The following is a 21461-nucleotide window of genomic DNA, read 5'->3' as shown; positions in this document are numbered from 1 at the left end:
TTCACATATGCTCACTTCAGGTACAGTGTTTCAGAATAGAATCACTATAGATGCCATCAAATGAATAAACATACAAAATCCAGATAACAACCCTAATAAAAAAATGTGTTTAGCTGAAAATTTATGTTGTTTAGTCTTCTTCTGTGGTTCTTCCAAATTGCAAAACTGCAGAATCATTTAATTCTCTGTTTATTTATGGAGATGTTGTAGCATATAGTGTTAGTTCATAGCTGGCCATTATTCAGCTTTTTGGCTATTTTTCTCTTCCTAGGGAACTGTACTTAGGAGTACACAGAAAGAATTTGAGTAAGTCCAGTAACATAGTAACATAGTAAGAAATGTGTAATTCTAAGGTGGAAATAATATGTTGAAAAAATATCCTAACATAGCTCAGAAAACATGAAGACTGTAGTGCTTTAGGGATTTTTACCAATCAAAGTTACTTTGGGCTAATGGTGAGACAGAAAGTTTACCTTCATTATCCAAGCTCACATGTGACAGCCATAGCTAATTCTTTCCTTCTCTTAGAAATACTTGAGGATTTTTGCGTCCTCTGCTGAAAGGTTTTTTCTGATTGTAGGGGCATAAGAATTTAGACATATTTTCTTCAATATTTTTTCATATTATTAACCTTAAAAATAATGCAGTCAGATGCAATATTTAATTTAAAAAATCCTAGCTCTGTGGCCAATGTTGTACAGAAGCAGATTGTGGGAATTCAAAACACAGAAACCTAATTTCTAAAAAACACCCATTGAAGGTTTTTCCCCATATATGTACAAATGTCTATATGCACATAGATATGTAATGTATCTATAATATTATTTTTTGCTAGGGAGTGGTTCATATAAATTATTTCCTCAAGGGAAGAGGTCCTTGTAGAATAAGACCACCTGGCTGATAAAATGGAAACTTGTGGCAAATAAGTGTTGACAGAGAAAGTGTCTGCTAGGACATGAGTAGGAAATGGAGCTGAATTATCAATTAAATTTTTTTCTGTCAGATATTAATGACTCTTTATAAAGTATATTTAAGTGTATTTTATTTGTGGTTATGGGGTAAAAATATATTTTTTGTGGTTGTGAAAAATAATTTTATATTGTCCCTCTTATACATGAAAAAAAGGGAAGCTCTTTTGTATCTCTGTATTTCAATATCTAGGAATAGGAGCAAACTACAGGTTTGAATATGCTACCTTCCTCCACTCCTGTGACTGGAAAAATGAACTACTGTGAGCTTAAACATTCTTTTGTTGGTTGAACTTTATGCTAGCAATTTTCCTTAAATGATTGCTTTTGTTAAAATATTAAAATCAATTTTATTTAATATTTTAAAACAATGGAAGCAGTAATTTGGTGGTGTCTTGTGTTTTTGATATTTTAGGAATGTGGATTTTCAATTAGTAAGCTATTTTTAATCAATACAATTTCCTAAGAAAATGTGTAGCATAAATGGAATAGACTTGATTCGAAAGGAACAGTTACTCCTTAAGGGCTCTGTAAACATGTAGATGTTTTTTAAAAAATCCGAGGAAGAGTTAAAAATGCCATTAAGAAAACCTGTTATGTGCTGGTCTAAGAGTGCTACAACAGCAGAGAACGCAAGGCTTTTGTGTTGCTCTGGGGGTGAACCACTGACAGACATAGAGAGGCCAGGAAAGCACATGCAGTGGACAGAGAAGATGCACTGATACACATTCCTGTAATATTTTGGGTTAGATTAAGAACTTCCTTAAAGGGGAAGTCCCTTGCTCTGGGGGTGCAAACACTGAATGTTGTGTCAACTATACAATCTACAAAACTGCTTTCAGTGAAAGTTGATGCACAAATAGTCAAGGAAGTAAGCACTTAATATGACCTATATCCTGAGGCCACCACAATATACTTTTTAAAAGCTGATTATAAACTATAATCAATAACTAATTGGCTGATAAAGTAAAAATGTCTCTTCTAAAATAGTTTTTCTAATTAAATGTAAAAATTCATGACATCCAAGTTATTGTGGCAGGGCATCCCCCATCCGGGGAATAACGAGCTTAGACTCCATGATTGCAGAAGGCTGAACAACTACTTTCTTAAGCTATACTATATTATACTACATAATACACTAATACTATACTACACTAATACTAAACTAAACTCCTGTGACCCTTTCAGTCAGTTACGACACAGCTTTGACCTAATTGGTCAATCAATCCAAACAACCAACACCAGAGTCCAATTAAGAAATCCCTTTTTTGGTAAACAATCTCCATAACACATTCCACATGTGCCAAACAACAGGAGCAATAAATAGCGATAAGAATTGGTTTTGCTTCTTTCTCTGAGCTTTCTCACAACCTTCCCCAGCATTTTCCTGGGAAAGTTGTGCCTGCTGCTCTCTGTGAAGAGAGCTGCTGCCACACCAAGTATTTCCCTAATTTTCTCTAAAAAATTAATTTTAGACAATAGCTATGGTATACTGGGTCTTAATTTGGACTTACTCTGCTGTTCATTTTGCCTGTTTTGGACATATACCTCTGCTACACAAGTGTGTTGTTTCTTCTTATGCTCCCTTCAGATTCCCTGGCCCCAGAGTACGCAAGAGACCAATTGCTTTCATTAGTCAGCTGGCACTGGTGGTACTGGCAGAAAATTTCCTGCCTTTGAGCCAAAAATATTATCTGATTAGAGTCATCCAGGGCCCCCACTATGGCTGCATAAGGAGGGTCTTGCTGTTTCTTTTGGATGAAATAAAAGTGATAATTATAAGCCAAGTCAGAAGAGGAGAAAAATTGAAATGCTTCTAAATGCCTATTAGTAATATAGACCATTTAAATGATGAGTGCCCAAGCATGGGGGCGAATTAGAATCACTGGAGAGTGCAAATAGTGTCCTTTAACATGTTCTGTGAGTGTATTTGAAGCGCTGATAATGGTATGATCCCGTTGTCAAGGGATGTTATTGATGTGTCATTGCTTCTCTGTGTGACTGATAGCAGCAATATCTTCAGTTAAACAAAAAAGCACTTTTGAACATGGTACCACTATGCAGGCTTCTGTTCTTGATTATCTGCTGAAGGGTCATGACTGGTTCTGTTTGAGGGCAATATCAGTAAAGAGCCAGAGTGGAAAATAGGGATAATAATTAATCAGATGGAAGACATAAATTCAAGGGAAATTGCTTTAGAACACAGACAGGTCAGGAAGGTACCTTCTTGACCTTTGCAGCATCAGAGACCACTGTCTAATGAAAGATAAAACCAAGCTGTTAAACGTTAAGTAATTCTTACGTTTTTGGGAATGTATGGCTTTTAAGGATTGAACCAGTGAGGGGAGGCTCCACCTTTTAAAACATGGAATTGACCTGAAAAATTATACGGGGCTGCTGAACTCTTTCCTAATGGCTTGATTTATCATATTATACTGAACCTCGGGGTTTAGAGGAAAACACAGTCAAAAATATGACTGTGCCTAGTTTATATTGCTGTAAAAAACAACTACTCCTTTTAGCAGGAACACATACAATAAAGTGGAAGTATTGTTTCATTATTAAGCAACAATTACTGATTTTGACTTTTCCCCCCCATATTTTTATTTCAGCTCCTTTTAATTAAAATCTTTTTAATGTGAATCAATAAATTAATACATTTGGTCTCAGCAGCTGGCAGATGTAGTATGTTATGCCCCCTTCAGAACTGTGTGGTTAATAGTTTTTCTTGGTGTGCTCCATACCAAAGACAAAACAGATTTAAGGCTTTTGACACCACCTGCTCCAGAAGATATCTAATGACTCCCAGTCTCCTCTTTATGTTTGACAGAAGAAAATGCTTTGATAATATATCTAATATGCTACTTGAATGGCAGCACAGGAAATCAAGCCCATGATCCTGAGTGCAGGAGTGCTGCAGAGATTCTATTGCTTCAACCTTTATCCTTTCAAAGGTTTCTTTCAATGACATTTTTCTTCCTGAATTTTCAGTCATAATATAAAAATGCTGAAGTGCTATAAATTCATAAACCCGGTCAATGTTAAAAATTGTACAGAATTTTGAATTGTCTCTCTTCTGTTTTCAGCACACACTCCTAGCAAACTACTGAAGATAATTGTTCTATAAAAGGTGCCACCTGTTCATTGCCAATCACCCTGCCTTCAGTGTGAGTGTGTTAATTTATTCCAATCCAGTCTAAAATCTTAATCCTTAATGTTCTTTGCAAACACCCTTTTCAGAATTGAAGAGTGTGCTATTGCTTGATGTGGCAGAACAGAAATATGAGATTACAGATAGGTAAGAGTCTTGATGCTAAAAAGTGCAACTCAGTGTGTGAAGTGCAGTGTGTTCCCCTTGTCTTGCCAGAAAGGAGAACTGAGCATGTCTGTTTGTAGACTACACTTGCTGCCTATGTCAAAAGTGAGGCTTCTAACCAGCCATTCTGATAACAGCTGTGGTCAGAGACTGCAAATGAAAAATACTGCCATGTTGGGTTTTTGGCTATAGATTATAGTTTTGGTCCCAAGAGGCTTTATAATTTTGGGTATATCATTCTCTATGGCTAAAGCTGTCTTCAAACTTTGGGTGTCTAGAGACTAGAGATGCCTTCAGAATTTTCAGTAGAGGGACGGACCTGTGTATAGAGAATTTAGCCTGCTGTCAGTAGCTTCATTGTCCGTTTTTGATGAAGTTTCATGGTCCTAAGGGTAGTCTGCAAATCAGGAATATGACCTTGTTGATTGTGAGGATGCTGATTGTCCCAACAGACCTAATTTGCCCTGCAAGTCTCACTGGGACCCCTCTCACAAGCACCTTCTGCCTGCTGGTTCAGGACCTCTAGCTGAGACCAGGCTTTGGCCCACATGAGAGTTGCCAGGGAGTAGCAACCATGAGACTGCTCCAGGAGAGAAGACAGGACAGGAGATGTGAGGGACCAGGGTGTGGGCAGTGCTGTCACAGATGGAACATTGTCCTGATGCAGAGCATGGCGAGAGCAACAGTTTTCATCAAGTATCTGGTGCTCATCAGACAAAGTAGGGCAGGGTCATGTCTATGATCTGTCAGGGAAGTCCAGTCTGAGGTTCAGGAACAACAGGGGATAGGAGACAGATGAAGCTATATAGTGCAGATATAGTGAAGCTCAACTTGGGGTGGCCAAGTCTGAGCTTAAGAGCAAACTTGAGTCCATGGCAGAGCATCTGGTATACTGGAAGGGGCACTGGGTGAGGCAGGGGTGGATCTAGTCTTAATGAGGGACAGGAGCTCTGACAGCCAATTAAAACTCTACAAGAGAAGAAGTGCAATCAGTTTCAAAGCAGGGAACTTTGGGAATTTGTAAACTTCACTGCTGGATGTCAAATATTTTAAGAACCAAACTAAGAATTAGATTAAGAATAAGGTGAAATACTGAGGATCTCAGTGAATCAGAGAATTGTTCATGCCTATAAAGCACAAAGATTACCAGGTGCTCTTCTGCTTTAAAATAAAATAGAGATGGTTTGTATGACAGAATTTATTTCTCAGATGTTTCAGCTCACCACACCTTTTTGCTGTGCAAATTCAAACATAGGGAGCAGAACATTTTTTTTCAAATTGTCAAGTAGGTTGTTTTCAAAATAAGCTACGGAAAGCTTTCTGAAATTGATAAATAAAATTTACCAGCTCTTCTATCTTCATTTTGCTGCCTTTATTTTGTGCTTTTAATGGTAGAGCACTGTGTTTATTCAGTCGTGCCATCCATCTCTACATATTCTACCCAAAGGAAAAAAGCCACACTGAGGCTGTGCTCAGATTGTGTAATGTACTCTGAGTTACAGATAAATTCCATTTTGTTAGAAGTTTAAGTTCCTGAATCTGAAAAGCTTGGGTCTGCTGCATTTTCAGTACAGACTTTTCATCTGTCCATTATATTCGTCTCTTTTCATGGTTCCTTCTCACCTATGCTATCAAGTCCATAAAATAAAGGCTTATGGAGTTCAGAGAACCAAGTAGTGGTGTAAAATATAAGCTGCGAAAGCATTATATTTGTGTTTTAATGGGACCTATGCATCCACAGGCACTTTGATTCATTTACTTGAAGTTTTCTTACACATGCTGAAATACTGCACATATAGGCACATATACACTGTGCAACTGTCAATAATAGTGTGATTCAGGATAAAAAAATGAAGATGTGTAGTCAACACACAATGTTTTTTGAATCTCGATTAAGTATGAGTTTATGCTAAGCATTACAAAGTCTGTTTTTCCCAGTGTGGCATAAAATGAGGTAAACAATTTGCACAAGTGTAAGTCAGTGTAGCCTTAAGTAAAATGTAGTTGGGCTTTTAGCAGCCCCATTTGTGTTTAGGGAGCATTGAGCAGTCATGATTTCCTTTCTTACCTAGTAAAGGCCTGGTAGACAATGCGTCAGCCCTCATTGTGAAAAAGTAATTTCCACCTCAAACTGTTGCATTTCCCCACCAGGAAATGTAAGATTTTAGGAGTGTGCGAAATCACTTTTTTTAGTGCAGCAGAACTAGCACTTTATTTGAGTACCAGGTTCCATAATATTAAATAGCTTGGGTATATCTGAAGATGAGCAATACATTACCGTGATCACAACCCTCCAGTAAAAATGCCGCATGAGGCATGGTGCAGAAAAAAATACTAGGAAAACTCTAAAGAAACAGGATGAATTAGAAAATATTGGTGTACATGATCTGAAGTATATACAGTACAATTTTTTTCAGCCAAATAATTTAGAATGTACCCTGTTCTTTAAGAATAACAGAGAAAATCTAAGGTGAATGTTAAACCAAACCACTTTGCAAAAAGCAGTCTAGGAGTCTTGGTTGTTCTTGTACAAAAATGAAAACAATGCAAGATTGCAGGCTACTTTCAAAGTACAATAATCTGTTCCTTAACCTCTTTCTTTTATGTGAGGTGCCAAGATGTTTGAAGAGAGATAATAAACTTTTAATTACTTCAGAAGGAAAAATAATATGTAAAGATTTTAAATTCACTTTCTACTTAAACTCATTGGAATTTTTTTTGCTATTTTTATATCTTATAAATATTTAGATATATTTTGATAACACTTAAAATACCTTTTGCCTAGGTACCTCTTGTCTGCATATTATCAGGCTGCTTTTCTTACAGCCTTCTATGGGTGTTTTTTTCTGTCATTCTTGATTATAGCTGAGTTCCTATATTGAGAAATATCCATGACAGAATTTGAAAGTCATTGTTACTTCTTATGTGCAAGTATATGCCTTATCAACTTTTGTTATGGCCTTATTATGTGTAATGATCTGTTCCTGACATGTACAGCTTTTGCTTCTGTAGTTATACAGCTTTCTATTTGGTGTCTGTATTTTTCTAAGCTGTTTTCTCTCAGAAGTAGTAAATTTATGGAAAAACACAGTTCAAAGAGCAATGTGCTTAAATCACCAAATACAAATTTGAAATCATATTTTTATGCCTGCCCATGTCAAGTTTGGAAAGTGGTCTAATTTTTCTGTGTTTAAATTGCCACTATTTCAAAGTAGGAAAGAGAAAATTATTAAATACTATGTGTAGTTTATCTAAGGAGCTCATCTTAAAAGAAATTCTTGCACTTTTGAACATTAATAATCTATAGCATTTGTTACATATTTTCTGCATATCCTAATTAATTTGCATCAAGAAATGTAAATGCTATCTATGGTCTAATTTTACTTTTCAAAACAGAGCAAAAATAGCAGGAACAGTGGCATTCTTTTTGCATTTCAAAATCACTAGTGATCAAGCATTTTGAACTAGAGCAAAGTTATAAAAGTCATAAAATGTTGGCATTTTTATAGCATGTGACAAAAATCTGATATATATTTTGAATCTGTTCAATTCTCTCATCTTTGCCCAGTGCTTCTCCAAAATGAAATTTGTATGAAAACAGAAGACTATTTTCTTTTCTCATATGGGCAGTGGTTGCTGCCCATATGAAATTAACCAAATTAACCAATTTTATCTGTTTAGGGACCTAAATGGTCACCCATCTTCTAGACTCTGCTGAGGTGTCCTTTTGTTTCTCTCTAGTTTACCTGACTGAATTCTAAACCTTTTTTGTTATTCTGTAAAAGATATATTTATATATTGACATATTCAGCACTTGATGCTTGGTTTTAATTTATAAAAATAGAGCTCTTTATTTAATGTGTGAAAATCAACTTTTTTTTTTTATATGTCTGAATGATAGAGTAATTTGGGTGAAGAAGTAATTTGGAGGTTACCTAGTCTCGGATCTGGATTTAAATGGTTCAGTCTTGTTCAGTTAAGTTTTGAATACCTCTAGTGCTGGGAATCCCAGTGCTCCTCTGTGTAGCCATGTAAGTGGATGGAGACTTAACATGAAGAATTTCTTCCTTAGAACTGTCTGGAATTTCCCTTGCTACAACTTGAAGCTGTTTCCTCTTTTCTTTTTGTCTTTGCCTCTGAAAAGAGCCCATCCTCTTTGTATTTTAATCCCTCATTAGATGATGGGGGATGGTGAATGGATTTCTGCTTAAGAATTCTCCTTAAGAATTCTGCTCTCTGACTGGGCAAAAAAAGATTCACTCTCCTTGTGCATCATGCATCCCAGACCTCTAACCACTCCAGTCATCCTCTGCAGACTATGGTGATGATGAAGTGCATGAAGTTGGATGTGGTGTCAGTGTGGCCACGCAGAGGGGGAAATATTCCCTTCAATCAGTGGAGAGCATTCCTCCTAAAGTGACCTAGCTGTCATAGTGGAACGTGTTTTGCCTGTTATTCACCTGAATCCAAAAGGCCATGTGTGCAAATTTAAGGGAGTGATTTAGATTTAAACAATGTAAATACTAATTTAATTAAAATTATATATTTCTCATCTTAAATTTACATTTTGGCATAGCCAGATTCATGAGCTATGGCAGTAATATACCTGTTACAAATAACAAAAAGTACCAAATGTTAAAGATAAAGCAAAAACAATATGTTCTTTGAGTGAATAGCAGAGTGACTGAAACAGAGTGTGGATGAGAAACCAGGACTTCAAGTACCTTTTAACATTATGCTGAGAAACCACTACACTCTTACCAGGGTTTATTGAGAACAGCAGCTGATTCCCTGTGCAGAGGCCAACACAGACCAGAATCAGATAAAGACAGAATTGGCGGAACTGAGAAGAGTCTTTAGACTCTCATTTTGCAGGCACAGGAATGATGTGCCCCAGCAGAAATTCAACAGAATGAAAAGTTACATGCTTTCAGAAAGTTTTTCCCAGTGGGATCTCAGAGTGTGACCCTGTATTTACTCCTAAAAAATAAAGAATGCTTACCTCTTTTATTTCAGGAGGAAAGAAAAGACATGTAATTCCAGCTTGTAATACCACTTCCTCTACAAGATGCCCTTCAACCTTCCCAAGCTTTCCCCAAGTCCCAGTGCTGTTTTGTGGCATCTGTCAGTCTAGTATTTGTACAGTTGCTGTTTCAAAGTACTTGCACATCACAGCTTTGTGCAAAGCAATTTCAGAAATGGCTGCTTCAGTGGTTGAGGCTTATCCTGTTGCATTTGCAGATTTTCGTCCCTGGAGAATTTCCACAGTGCATTATTTTCTTATTTTACTTCCAGTATAGGACTCCTTGGCTATTATTCTTAGAACTTCAGTCTTGGTGGTTTTAAAATACATTTTTTAAAATATATATTTATCCCCAGGTTTTCCTCTTCTTCTTTGTGAGCGGAATTTTTTCTGCTTTCTTTTGATCTCAAATGATTAATGACTGCTGGTGGGCCTTTACTTCAGAGAAGACCTGTCTGCTTTTTGTACTGCAGCAAACATGACAATGGCAGATAAAAGACAGAAATTGCTAGTCGGTGTGCTTTTGGTAGAGGGTTGTGGGGTTTTTTTTTATTGCTAGCATTGCGCAATGAAAACTTGCTTGTCCAACTGCTTTCTGCTGTTCCTTCATTATTTAAATGCAGGATGATGCTTTCCACTGTGATTCTGACAACTGAAAAGTAAAAAACATATTGGAAGCACTGATGATGAAAGTGAATTTTCAGGAGAAGTACGTATGAGAAGGGAGATAGCCCTTGGCTTCAGAGGAAACCATTTTATTTTGCAATTTTTTTATACTTTTAAGGCAGCATATCTCTGTACCTAAAAGTACAGAGATATGTTTGGTTAAAAAGAAGTTTTTACCAATAATGAAATTTAAACTTTCCTAAGATTTGGGTAGTCATTCAGGTAATGTGGGTAGAGTATGAAATCTCATTAACTTTTACTGATGACACTTAGCTTATGTCATTCAGGCTGGATGATTGATTCTTGTCAATTCTTGTTGAACAAAATTATGCGTTCAGCTCGTGTTAACCACCACCCAACACAGATCCTGGAAATAATATGCACTTTGAGTGAATAGCAAAGTGCCTGGAAGGGAGCACTTCTTCACTTAAGAAGACCACAAGAAGCATAGTATTCAAAAAAAAAAATTAAAATCGCAGTGTTGGAAAACCACAGTGACGTCGCTTTGTCTTTATGGGAATGAAATTTTTTTACTATTTGCCAGGTAATACTAAAAGCATGTAGAAGCTTAAAGTAGTCAAATAGTGATCAGATTGACTGCAAAACTGACAAAAGCAATCAAAACTGTGGTGTTTATGTACAGTAACAACTAGGAAGCATTAGATTTAAAAAAGCAAAACAAAACAAAAAAAAACCCTTAAAAATGATGAACTAGCAAAATTTTCTTTGTATATGCTAATCTCTGTTAACATTTTACTGTGGGAAAGGCAACAAGACCTCTCAAAACATGTCCTATGACTGAACAAAGTGTTGAGTCATCTTTTCCTAGGAAGGCAAGCTCTTGATTAGATAAAAAATGAAGGAAAGGTTCATTCCACTGTAGGGTCTTAACAGTTTTGTTGCTATAATTTAATTAGTAGATATGGCTATTTCAGTTTTGGAACTCAGTCTGGCCTGTTAGGGGTGCATTGAACTGAGTCTAATTCTAAGGAATTAGATGTTGTTATTACAACCAGAGAGTAGGTAGTATCTATTTTATCTTCAATAATTCTCTTGCTGGCAGTATTGAACCTTTTTTGTAGGTCAAAAGAAAGAATGAAAGGGGATTAATAAGAGAGGGTGGAACACAGATGAACCTTCACTCCAGACTGTGACCTTAGGTGGAACTGTGGATCAAAGAGGTTTAGAAGACTGGTAAGAGTGAGCTGAATTAGACATGACTGTGTCAGCGTTAGGATGGTTGTGCTCATAAAACTTACCAGCATTATATCACCCTTCTTCAGGATGTTCTTTGAAAGTTATTTAGAGCATAGAAGTAAAGCATGGAGGGCTAATATAATGGAAGCATAAAGTGAAGAATGTCCCACCTCCTAAATTTGTACCTATAATTTTCCACTCAGCCTTTCTTGGAAAATCTGTTTTTACAATATTATTGCATTTTTATCAGAGATTATTCAGTTAAGATTTCCTGATTTTCACTGGACAGAGTTTATATCTTTTGTTTTAGGTTTGTGATTTCATTGTCTTATGTGGTCTGATTTCATCATACTGTTAGATTTCTGGTTTGCACTGCTTAAAGTAAAGCTTTTGCAGGTTCTGGTTTCATTGCTTATATATCCAGATGTAAATAGGGAAGAATTAGGCCTGTGATCAAAAACACTATAAGGAAAGAATTATTAGAGTTATTTGGTTTTGGTGATATGTTAAGGCTCTAAGGGGCAGTTAAAGGTAATATTTTTTTGTTAAAGACAGATGTCCTCATACATTTTGCTTTCAGGCAAATATGGTCTTTTTTCTGAAAAAGGTTATGAAATTTCAAGTAAAAGCAAGCTAAAAGCAATTCCACTTGTTTTGTTCTAATTAGTTAAATAGTTTGAGAGGAGCTGGGCTGGTAGAGCATATAGTGAGGAAACAGTTATCTCTGCTGGTTTAATGGGGAAGGACAGTAATAAAATGGGAAAAAAGAGATTGCAATGTACCATGAAGACCTTGCTTCTGCTGAACTCAGGATCATTGATGGGTACTAGACAAATGAATTCTTATGCTCATCTTGCACACGTGTGTTATGTCTGCAGGGAGGATGCAGCGACAAGTGCTGGTACAGGACCAGTGGTGAAAATACCATCCAAGCAGGGAGAGTGCTGGGGACAGTCACTGGTGGTGGCACTGCAGCCTTGCAGTATTACACAGAGTTCTGTCTACTGCAGCTTGAGCTAGAAGAGTGCAGCCTGGGAATGTGACTCTCAACATGAGAGAAAGAAAATTTTCTTAAAATACAGAATTTAGTTTTTAATCTGCTAGCATTATCCAAAATGAATCTGCTTCACACCAGCTTTGATGCCAGTTCTTATTTATTTTAAGTAACTTAATACCTCTATAAATAAATACCGTTTATTGAGGAATCTGTTATTTATTAGGTCATACTGAAGTAAATACTACCCTGGAAAAGTAAACAGAAGGCTTTGCACATTGAAGAGATGAGCAGAAAGTTTGCAGATATCCTGGTGAATTCAAGCGTGGGTTGTTTTATTTTCTTAATTACTGAGAACACTTGCAAGACAATAGCATCTTCTGTTTGTGAATTAACATAGTGCAGGTGCCTTTATTTAACCTAGGATATAAAATAATTTGACAAGGTAGTAAAATTGGAGGTTGTTATGATCTATGAGATGCACATTTGAGTGTGACTTCCAGATCTGTTCTGAAGACTTCATTATCTTATATACATATAGTTAATACCACTTTTTGGAGTACCCAGTGAGTCTTCTCACAGCCTATGTTAAGCAAAGATCTAATTCTTTGTGGGAGTGAGTTTTCTGACCTGTCATAGATTTATAACTTTATGGGATCTCACTGATTTAGTTTGTAATATCCAATCTTTTTTTCAGATGTAGCACAATCTATACACAATGCTAAATATACTGAAATCTGTGAATGTAACATAGTGGAAAAGAAGAAATATTAGAGCAAAAGAATGCTTTGATTTTTATTTTGTGTATGCATCTTTGAGTGTTTTTACAAAATGGTTTTTTTGTAGGTGTTTCCTGAAGGAGTATTTCTGTTTCTGGTGGAAACACTAGTTTCCTGGGAGTTTTTTTGTTTGTTTGTTTGGGTTTGTTTTTGTTTTGGTTTGGTTTTGGGGGTTTTTTTGTGGGTTTTTTTGTTTGTTTGTTTGTTTTGTTTTGTTTTTGTTCCAGTTGAAGGAATTGAATAGGAATATGGTTTTTGCTTTAGTGAAAGTCAGTGAACATATTGGCTGAATTGGTTGGTACGAAGAAGAGTGTATAGCTAGACTATCATCTCTGCTTTTGCTTCTTTATGCTACTCAGGTAGTCATTAATCCTTACTCTTTCAGACTTTCCAGTTACTTACTTGTAGTAATCAGTCCAACATAATTGAAAGGGTGGGAAGCTATCATGCATGGGCTGTAAATTATGCTTCTTTGTACTTATCACCTTAAGGCACAGATTTCAATTCATTGAGAAAGCCAAGCAGTTTTAAAAAAGTGTTCAGATTAAGTATTTTGCTTGGAAACTTCAGTAAGAGAGAGACATTTCTGATTTCTGCCCAGACAGAAATCTTGCTCTGCCTGTCTGCATGGTTTTTGATGACTGGGTTATGCTTTCAGTGAGTATGAGAGGTAAAAATCCTTGTTGATGTTCCTGGTTTATCACAAACTGCAGCACAAGTTCAGTTGCTTTTGCAATTTTACTTTTTTGAGTCTGTTGAACTCGTGGGATAGGTGTACTACAGAAGAGTAAAGCATGGTTTTACCAGTGTTGGCTCTTAGACTCTTTGTTCATTTGGTATTCCTAAACTCCTGCTTTCTTCAAGATATATATATACATATATATATATACACACACACACATACACCCACATATGCACCCTGTAGTAATAGGGATTTTGACAACTAAAAACCCTTACTGGACAAACAAAAAAAAAACAAATATCAGTCTAAGAATTAGAGGAAGTCAGAGTTTAGGTTAAATGGTTTGCATGGACACTGTAGAATAAACTAAAATTTAGGAACACACTGTACTCATTAACACTCAGAAAAGTACCTGTTAGGATTTCATGGCATTCTTGAAAGTATTTGTAGAGGGCTTCAGCAGATCCAGTGAATGTTTTGATGCATTCCGCGTGCAGTAACAGCTAGTAGATACTTCTAGCTAGAAAGATAACTTCTACCGAGCACCTTGACAACTGAAAAGCTGTAATTAAAGAAACTGCCTTGGCATAAAAGATTCACCAGGATGACCTACTTAAAAGGATCATCATGTACCTAAAGTCAGGCTACAGTTTTCAGTCATAAATATTATATCAGGGCTTTTTTAAGGCTGTATTTCTATTCCAGTAAATGCTTCAGTTCGCATTAATAGTTGAATAGTGCCATCACATCTGATTTCTTTCAGAAACAGTCAAAATGTATGAAATTAATCCAGAGGAAGGTACTAAAAATAAAGATTTTTTTTTTTTACTACAGGTGAATTTCTATTATTAAAAATCTAGGGAAATACCTTTTAGCTTCTAAAGTCATGTCTATGTGATTGTAGGCTTTGTTTTCTTGTATCAGAAATACATCACATCCTTAGTTTATCTAATGCAATCTGTAGTTTTTTCTATCCCTCAAACTATCAGTCCTAAAACTCATGTCTGGAGTATACCTCTGCAGACAGTATATGCAGTAGAATAAATAAAGGACAACTTCTTAAAGCCATTCCTTGGTCTTCGCCCATAAAGCTCTGAGGGCAATTCACACTGCTTTGGAAAGGGTAATAAGATTAGCTCAGAAATTTCCATCTATTTTTACTCCTGCATCATATCTCACTGCCTCCTTAGTTGCATTACTGCAGTTTTTCTGAGGTAATGCTGGAAAATAGATCATTAAAATGATCATGGTTAAAAATAACCTTTTCCCCAAGCTGGAAGCAGGCAGTGTTTTCTTAGAAGCACTGCTAAAAAACTGTAGCCTGCTTTCTCCCAGAGGGGAGGCTTCTGCAATCTGTTGCAATGTCCAGATTCACATATGTGCATGGATGCACAAACACACACACACACACACACACACACACACACACACACACACACTCCCTTAACTTTAGACACATGAGTAATGGTGCAATTTTGTAATTGATTTTAGCTGTTCTAACTACAGACTGCTGCCAAAAAATGCTGTTGCCAAAATATGATCCTGCACTTCTTCCTTCTGTATGCTTGCATGCTGCTGCTATTTCTTTCTGCTGCCTCTAATGATAGTGCAGATGTGTGGTCAGCAAGATGTCTTACAGATATGCCTGAAAACTGCATGGAGAAGAAGGGAATGGTTAGTATTCAGTCTAATAAGCCAAATCCTCTTGACTTGTTGTATCTGCATTTGGGCTGCACAAGATGGAAAGATACAGCAGGGGAGCAGGGAGGAGAACTGGGACAAAATGTCTTGGTGCTTTCATGCAGCTTGGTAAGTGGGAACTCATGCTGGACTAACACACTGGGAGATGCATTAGCTGATAATACACAGTTGCTTCACTCTGTCCCTGCTGTGAGTATAGACAGTGAAGAAAGGAATGTGTCTGTCCATGACTTAGGTATTGGGAATCTCCAAAGTGTGAAAGTGTCACCACTTATGCCCACACAGCTCCCCGCAGTGTAATTTTTAGGGTGGGATTTCATATTGCTAAGACTTGTGTGAATACACTGGCCAAATTCAGTCAGCTTTGAGACACTGGTACAGATTGGAGGAATACTAACTTTGTGCAGAATTTGTGTTAAATAGAAGGCTAGAGAGATATTTCATGGTAACTCACTGAGAGAAATGTTAGTGCTTGCAGCCCTTTCCTACAAAACAGGGAGTTCAAATGGGAAAGGATGTTGCAGCTGAGTCAATATTATGTATGATGCATGGAACTGCTTGGTTACTTTCAGAATAAAACCTGACATCTTCGACTAGAAAGTAAAAAATTGAATTCTGAAGATCCTCTGATAGATACATTAAATTTATCTTTAGCATATTTTCCTTGTAACCTGTGGTATTTGTATCTCTGAAGAAAATGCAGGTTTTTATATTTGAAGCCCTGTATTGTGATGTCCAGTGCTTAAATACAGATTGGGGTGATCAGTGTGAAGAGGCATCTAAAAATAATGAAGTATAAGCTTTTTTTCTCTTATATTTTACAGGCTGAATATTACAGCTTCACTTGTACCTGGGCTTTTTCCACTGATGTCCAACACGCAATAGACATTCCAAACAATATTTGGCAGGTGACTTTGCAGCCTAACAGCAATCCTTCTTTGATACAGGATGGAGGACAGCTACAAAGACAGGACTTCATTAGTGAAAGGGGCCAAAGATATTGCTAAAGAGGTGAAGAGGCAAGCAGTGAAAAAAGTGAATAAAGCAGTTGACAAAGCCCAGGATGGCTACACACAGAGATCCTACAGTCGATTCCAGGATGAGGAAGATGATGATGATTACTATGGCCAAGGAGGAAATTATGGTGTAGAAGCAAATGATGATGAAGGGTCGAGTGAAGCAACTGAGGGACATGATGAAGATGATGAAATTTATGAAGGGGAATATCAGGGAATCCCCAACATGGGGCAGGGTAAGGATGACATGGCCTTAGGTCAGTCTATGCGTGATGAATACAAGGATCGTCATGAACTGGAAACAGAGAGGAAAGCTGATGAAGAAGAGCTGGCACAGCAATATGAATTGATAATACAAGAATGTGGCCATGGTCGTTTCCAGTGGGCCCTCTTCTTTGTGCTAGGAATGGCCCTAATGGCTGATGGGGTTGAAGTGTTTGTGGTTGGATTTGTGTTGCCCAGTGCTGAAACAGATATGTGTATACCCAATTCTGGATCAGGATGGCTTGGTAAGTAAAGTCTTTATTCTATCTTTTTGCTATTAAAATATTTGCTTCCAGTAAGACTAAATATGTATTTGTCAACAGAGAAGCTTTTATAAAGAGAAGTTTGTCTGGAATAAATACAATTATTTAAATTAAAATTAATTATATTTATTAAGAATTTAATTAATATTGTAGCTTTATTTTTATATTTCTATTTAGATTATTGCTTTCTTAGTCAGTCTGTAAATGAATCACTAAACAGAAAGACTGCACTGTAAAACTTAATAAGGAGATGGGCAGATTTTGTTCTCATATACAAGAGTAGATGTCCAAATGAACTAATCTAAAAAAAAAGCAAAACCACAAAACCAGCCTACAGATGGAGAATTGGAGTTCTGTTGAAATGATATAGATGTAATAAAGAGCAGATGATACAACCGTATGGCAACATTTTCACATATGAACCCTTGAAATGGTGAGGTGAATTAAATCTAGAATTTTTTTTTAAATCCAGTGAAAAGGCTATCTATTACAGCCTTTCACTCTTTTTATTTTTAGTTCTTTTATGCCAATGACTGTTCACTAGCCATTCAAAGAGAATGCTGTTTACTTAGGGTCAGGGTGGCAGAAGGATGAACAAGAGCCTGAGGTGTGCTTTTTGTGTCTGTTCTGCTGATGGGAATAGGCTGTGTCTCATCCCCTTGCCTGCTCCCTCCTGTGGTGTGGAAAATAGGCAGTCTGAGCCAGCTTTGTGTGGCTTGGTGAGAGCAGCAGTACTGCAATCAAGTCCATGCTGTCTTCCCTGGACATGCCTGGGCACAGAATGTAAAACAAGGCTCTCGTGGTGCAGGGCTGCGGAGAAAAGTTGTAGAAATGGTTCCCCAAGGAAGAGGGGAGGTAGGAACCTGGGCAATTGAGACAGAGCAGGAAATGAAATGTATATGTGTAGATAAGTAACTTGGGCCTGAAGACTAGAGAAAAGGAGGACTTACAAGGCTTTTAAAAGCCTTTGTTTTCTACAAAAAGGTGTTTTCTACAACCAGATGTTCTGCTTGTACCCTCCATCCTTGCAGCATGTGATTATGTTACAACAGATCTCATTTTAGCTTTGCTCACTTTCCTGACATATTGATAGCAGCAGTTTGGCTCTGTGAGTTTCAATATTGTGGACTGCACTCTCCCACAGTTACATCTCTAAGCATCCCTCCAGGTGACAGAAGCATAAGTGGAAACAGATGAGGAGTTCTCAGATGACTGTGTCCTTTGCGTTATTCTTTGCTATTTGATCATTTGTTATTAGAACAACTTTGCCTATAGTGCAGTGATTAAACTTAAAATGGAGGGAAATAAATTATTACAATTTTAATGGTTAAAGAGGTTGAATGCATATAATCTGTTTTGTATTGCTTGTTTACACTGAATGTTAACATTGTATGTGTCATGCTTGGACCTGTGAGCTCTCAAGTCTACTTCTTGAAGGAGGATGAGAAACAAAAACAATGCAAACCTGTACTACTAGATAAATGTCAATGAGTCAGTGCAGGTAATAACATGCAATGTATCTTAGAAAAGTAGTGAATGCCCAATATGTTTTTTAACATGATTTTTTTCATCTAGTCCTTGGCAGATGACAATATCTTTAAAATCTACACCTCAAATTTTATAATTTTTGTAATTTTTATAGGTTTTTTTAATAATTTTTCTCACCCTCATTTTTTTAATTACTGATAAACCTGCTTCTTTTACTACATGCACCCTGCTCAACAAATGAAAGAGTCAAAGTTGTCTTTGTTATCCAGGGCAATAAAATATGAGGTTAACCCCCAAATCTCCAATTAATTCAAAATGCATTGTATTTTTTACAAATAGTATTATTTCTAAACAACTGCATTAAATATTATGGAGGTGTGTGGAATTGGGATCGAGGAGTATTGTCCCACAGTAGTAGAGGCCATGAGTATTCACATCCACCTGTTGGGGTCTGACCCGTGTCAAGAAGGTTGAGGTAGAGTGCTTATGATGCTATCTTGAGATGTACTGGAATAAGTCTGTAAATGTTTAACTAAATTCAGTACAGAAGCTGTTAAATACATCATAGTTACAAGTATGTGTGTGTGGTGTGTGTGTGTGTATGTGTTTGTGTGTATAAATGATGCTTGTTGACAAAATTAAGGTAACAGCTCTGGAAAACTCAGCTGTGCAAGCAATGTATTTTCATGCCTAAAATATAGAAATCATAATATATCTTCCTATTGCAATAATATAAAACTAGCCTCTCTGCTGTAGTATTAACAAACAAATAATTGTGTTCTAAAAGATTAACATACAAAAACAGGAAAGAACAGCGATAAGCAATTTCTTTCCCAGTGTGTATTGAGGGCATTGCAGCACGTGACTGCTTTAGCAATAATTTCACCAAAAATATATTTCTTTCCCATTGTTACTAAAAATGTATCATAAGCTGCAAGTCATCAGTACACTAATGTACATATGGCTTATAAACAGAGTAGATATTCTGCTTGCAGACAGCATAACCGTAATTCCACTGATACAAAATATTCATTGTACCAGTGAATGCTTAGTGAAAGCTTTTTTATGTTGTCATAACTGAGCTCTGACCACCATGCATTTCAATTACTCTGCATTTGTGATTTCACCTTATAATTATATCCTAACTAGGGTCTTCCAGACAGGCATAATTCTTTTTCTCATTAGAATTCCTTAGTCCAGAGGATTTTGGTATTGTTAGAGTACTAAAGTCACAAGACTAGTGCTAAGAGTTATAAGGTAAAATCAGTACACATATACAGTATTTATTTTTTAGGCAGTTTTCTAGACTGTCAAGAGACACACTAAGAGCATCTTAATTTGTCTTTGAAAAAGCATTCATTGATTTAGTTGTAAAAAGTAATTTCTCATATATCATGCCGTGAGAGTTTACTAGGGAACTTGAGCTAATTAAAAACACGTGATGATATTTATTGACCCTCCCTGTTGCATCTTTTATTTTTTAAAATTCACTTTCACAAGGACAATTTCCCAAATCCTTCCATTTTGACCCTTGCATGAGCTTGAGATCACTGTTTGTTGATCACCAGATATGTCTCAGAGGCTATAAAGTCACATAATGGGTGTGCTGGTGCCACAAACTGGCTTCAAGCTATCTTTTGAATTCAGTAATAAAGCAATTATTTTTTCATCTCAAGTAAGTGGTTTTCTTAAGAAAAGGGCAGTTGACTAGCTTAAATTATCCAAGTTTATAGTGACATGTCACAAAGCATCAGAGAAAGGTGTCCCTGGTGTGTATATAACTTGGTGTATATATACTTGTCCCTTGGTGTATATATAATTCCTGCATTTAAGTGGATTCACACTGGCCTCTTGGGTTCTGGCAGCAATGGAGCAAGACTGTACCTTCGTGAGACATGCTATTTTAACACTTTTCCTGCTTGCTTCTTATCTCTTTAATTTTATCAGTCAGAAACAGAGATTAATTCTCTGGACCCTGATTTGGGTATACTTTTCTACCCAGTTTTTCTCTGTCTTTGCCTTTGTTCTTAAGTTTTATTGTGGGGGTTTGTTTTGTGTGGGGCTTTTTTTTTTTTTTTTTTTTTTGTTTTGTTTTGTTTTGTTTTGTTTTGTTATTGTTTTGGCATTGTTTGGGTTGTTGCATTTTCTTTCAATGTTATATTTTTATTATGGCCTTTCTTTCCTCAGCATCTCTGTACCTGAAATACTGAAACATTGTTTTCAATGTTATATATTTCAATATAAGCTAGGCCAAGCTATTCTTTCCCAGCTATATCCATTCAGGCTGCCATGTTCCTTCTGGCCATCCTGCCACTGGTTCTCCCATGGCACCTCTAAGTGCTCACCCTTGTGTGTAGGACCCTTGAGAGCTGCACTGCTGTCACCATAGTTGGCAGCACATACAGGCTGACTCCTGCTCAGCTGGTCATGAGGCCACTCCTCACTGCATCAGTTGGCACCTTTTTCAGACAGACACCTCCGTTCTTCTTTTGTACTTGTCATGGAATCGTAGAATAGATTGAGTTGGAAGGGACCTTTAAAATGTCATGCAATCCAAACCCGCTGCAATATGCAGGGACAGCTTTAACTCACTTGGGTTGCTCAGGGCCTGTCCACCTCAATAACAGAAAAAAATCTCAGCATCTCAGGATTTAGTGATTATTTTTAAACATTTTAATTTTATTTTTTGCATGTGTACCATTAGGCACTTTTATTCACTCATATCTTTTACAGAGGCCAATTGTTTCTCAGTGATTTCTAATAGTCTCCCTGGTCTATATGGTCCTCTGTATGAAATTTAGACTGAATAATCTCTAGAGGGTGGATAGTCTTCGACTCTGCTCTGTCTTACCATTGTGTTAATGTATGTGTTAGTCAAGACTTTGATACAGATTCATAGACAGTTCAGTACCAAATTTAGAAATAATTTTTATTTGTAAAATATATTCTTAGCTGATGAATCAACCTGCAGACATTTTCTTCCTTCTAAAAAACACAAGTATTATGGTAAATCACTGGACTGATAATGCAGGTACTGTGAATATGAACAGCAACAGCTTACCTTGGAAATAAAATTATTTTCTGAAACCCACATTTAGTGTGAC

The 21461-nt window shown here is 36.7% G+C and overlaps 1 protein-coding gene across 1 annotated transcript in view; it reads left to right on the top strand.

Moving 5' to 3' along the window:
- SV2C (synaptic vesicle glycoprotein 2C) overlaps positions 1 to 21461 on the top strand; it is a 113576-nt gene that overhangs the window by 10122 nt on the left and 81993 nt on the right. The window contains exon 2 of the mRNA XM_064402719.1: positions 16151 to 16851. Within this exon, the coding sequence (XP_064258789.1) occupies positions 16275 to 16851 (577 nt within the window). The 5' untranslated portion in view covers positions 16151 to 16274. The remainder of the gene's footprint in view (positions 1 to 16150; positions 16852 to 21461) is intronic.

Source organism: Passer domesticus, chromosome Z, assembly GCF_036417665.1.
Source record: "Passer domesticus isolate bPasDom1 chromosome Z, bPasDom1.hap1, whole genome shotgun sequence".
Lineage (NCBI taxonomy): Eukaryota > Metazoa > Chordata > Aves > Passeriformes > Passeridae > Passer > Passer domesticus.
This window is presented reverse-complemented; position numbering and strand designations above follow the sequence as displayed.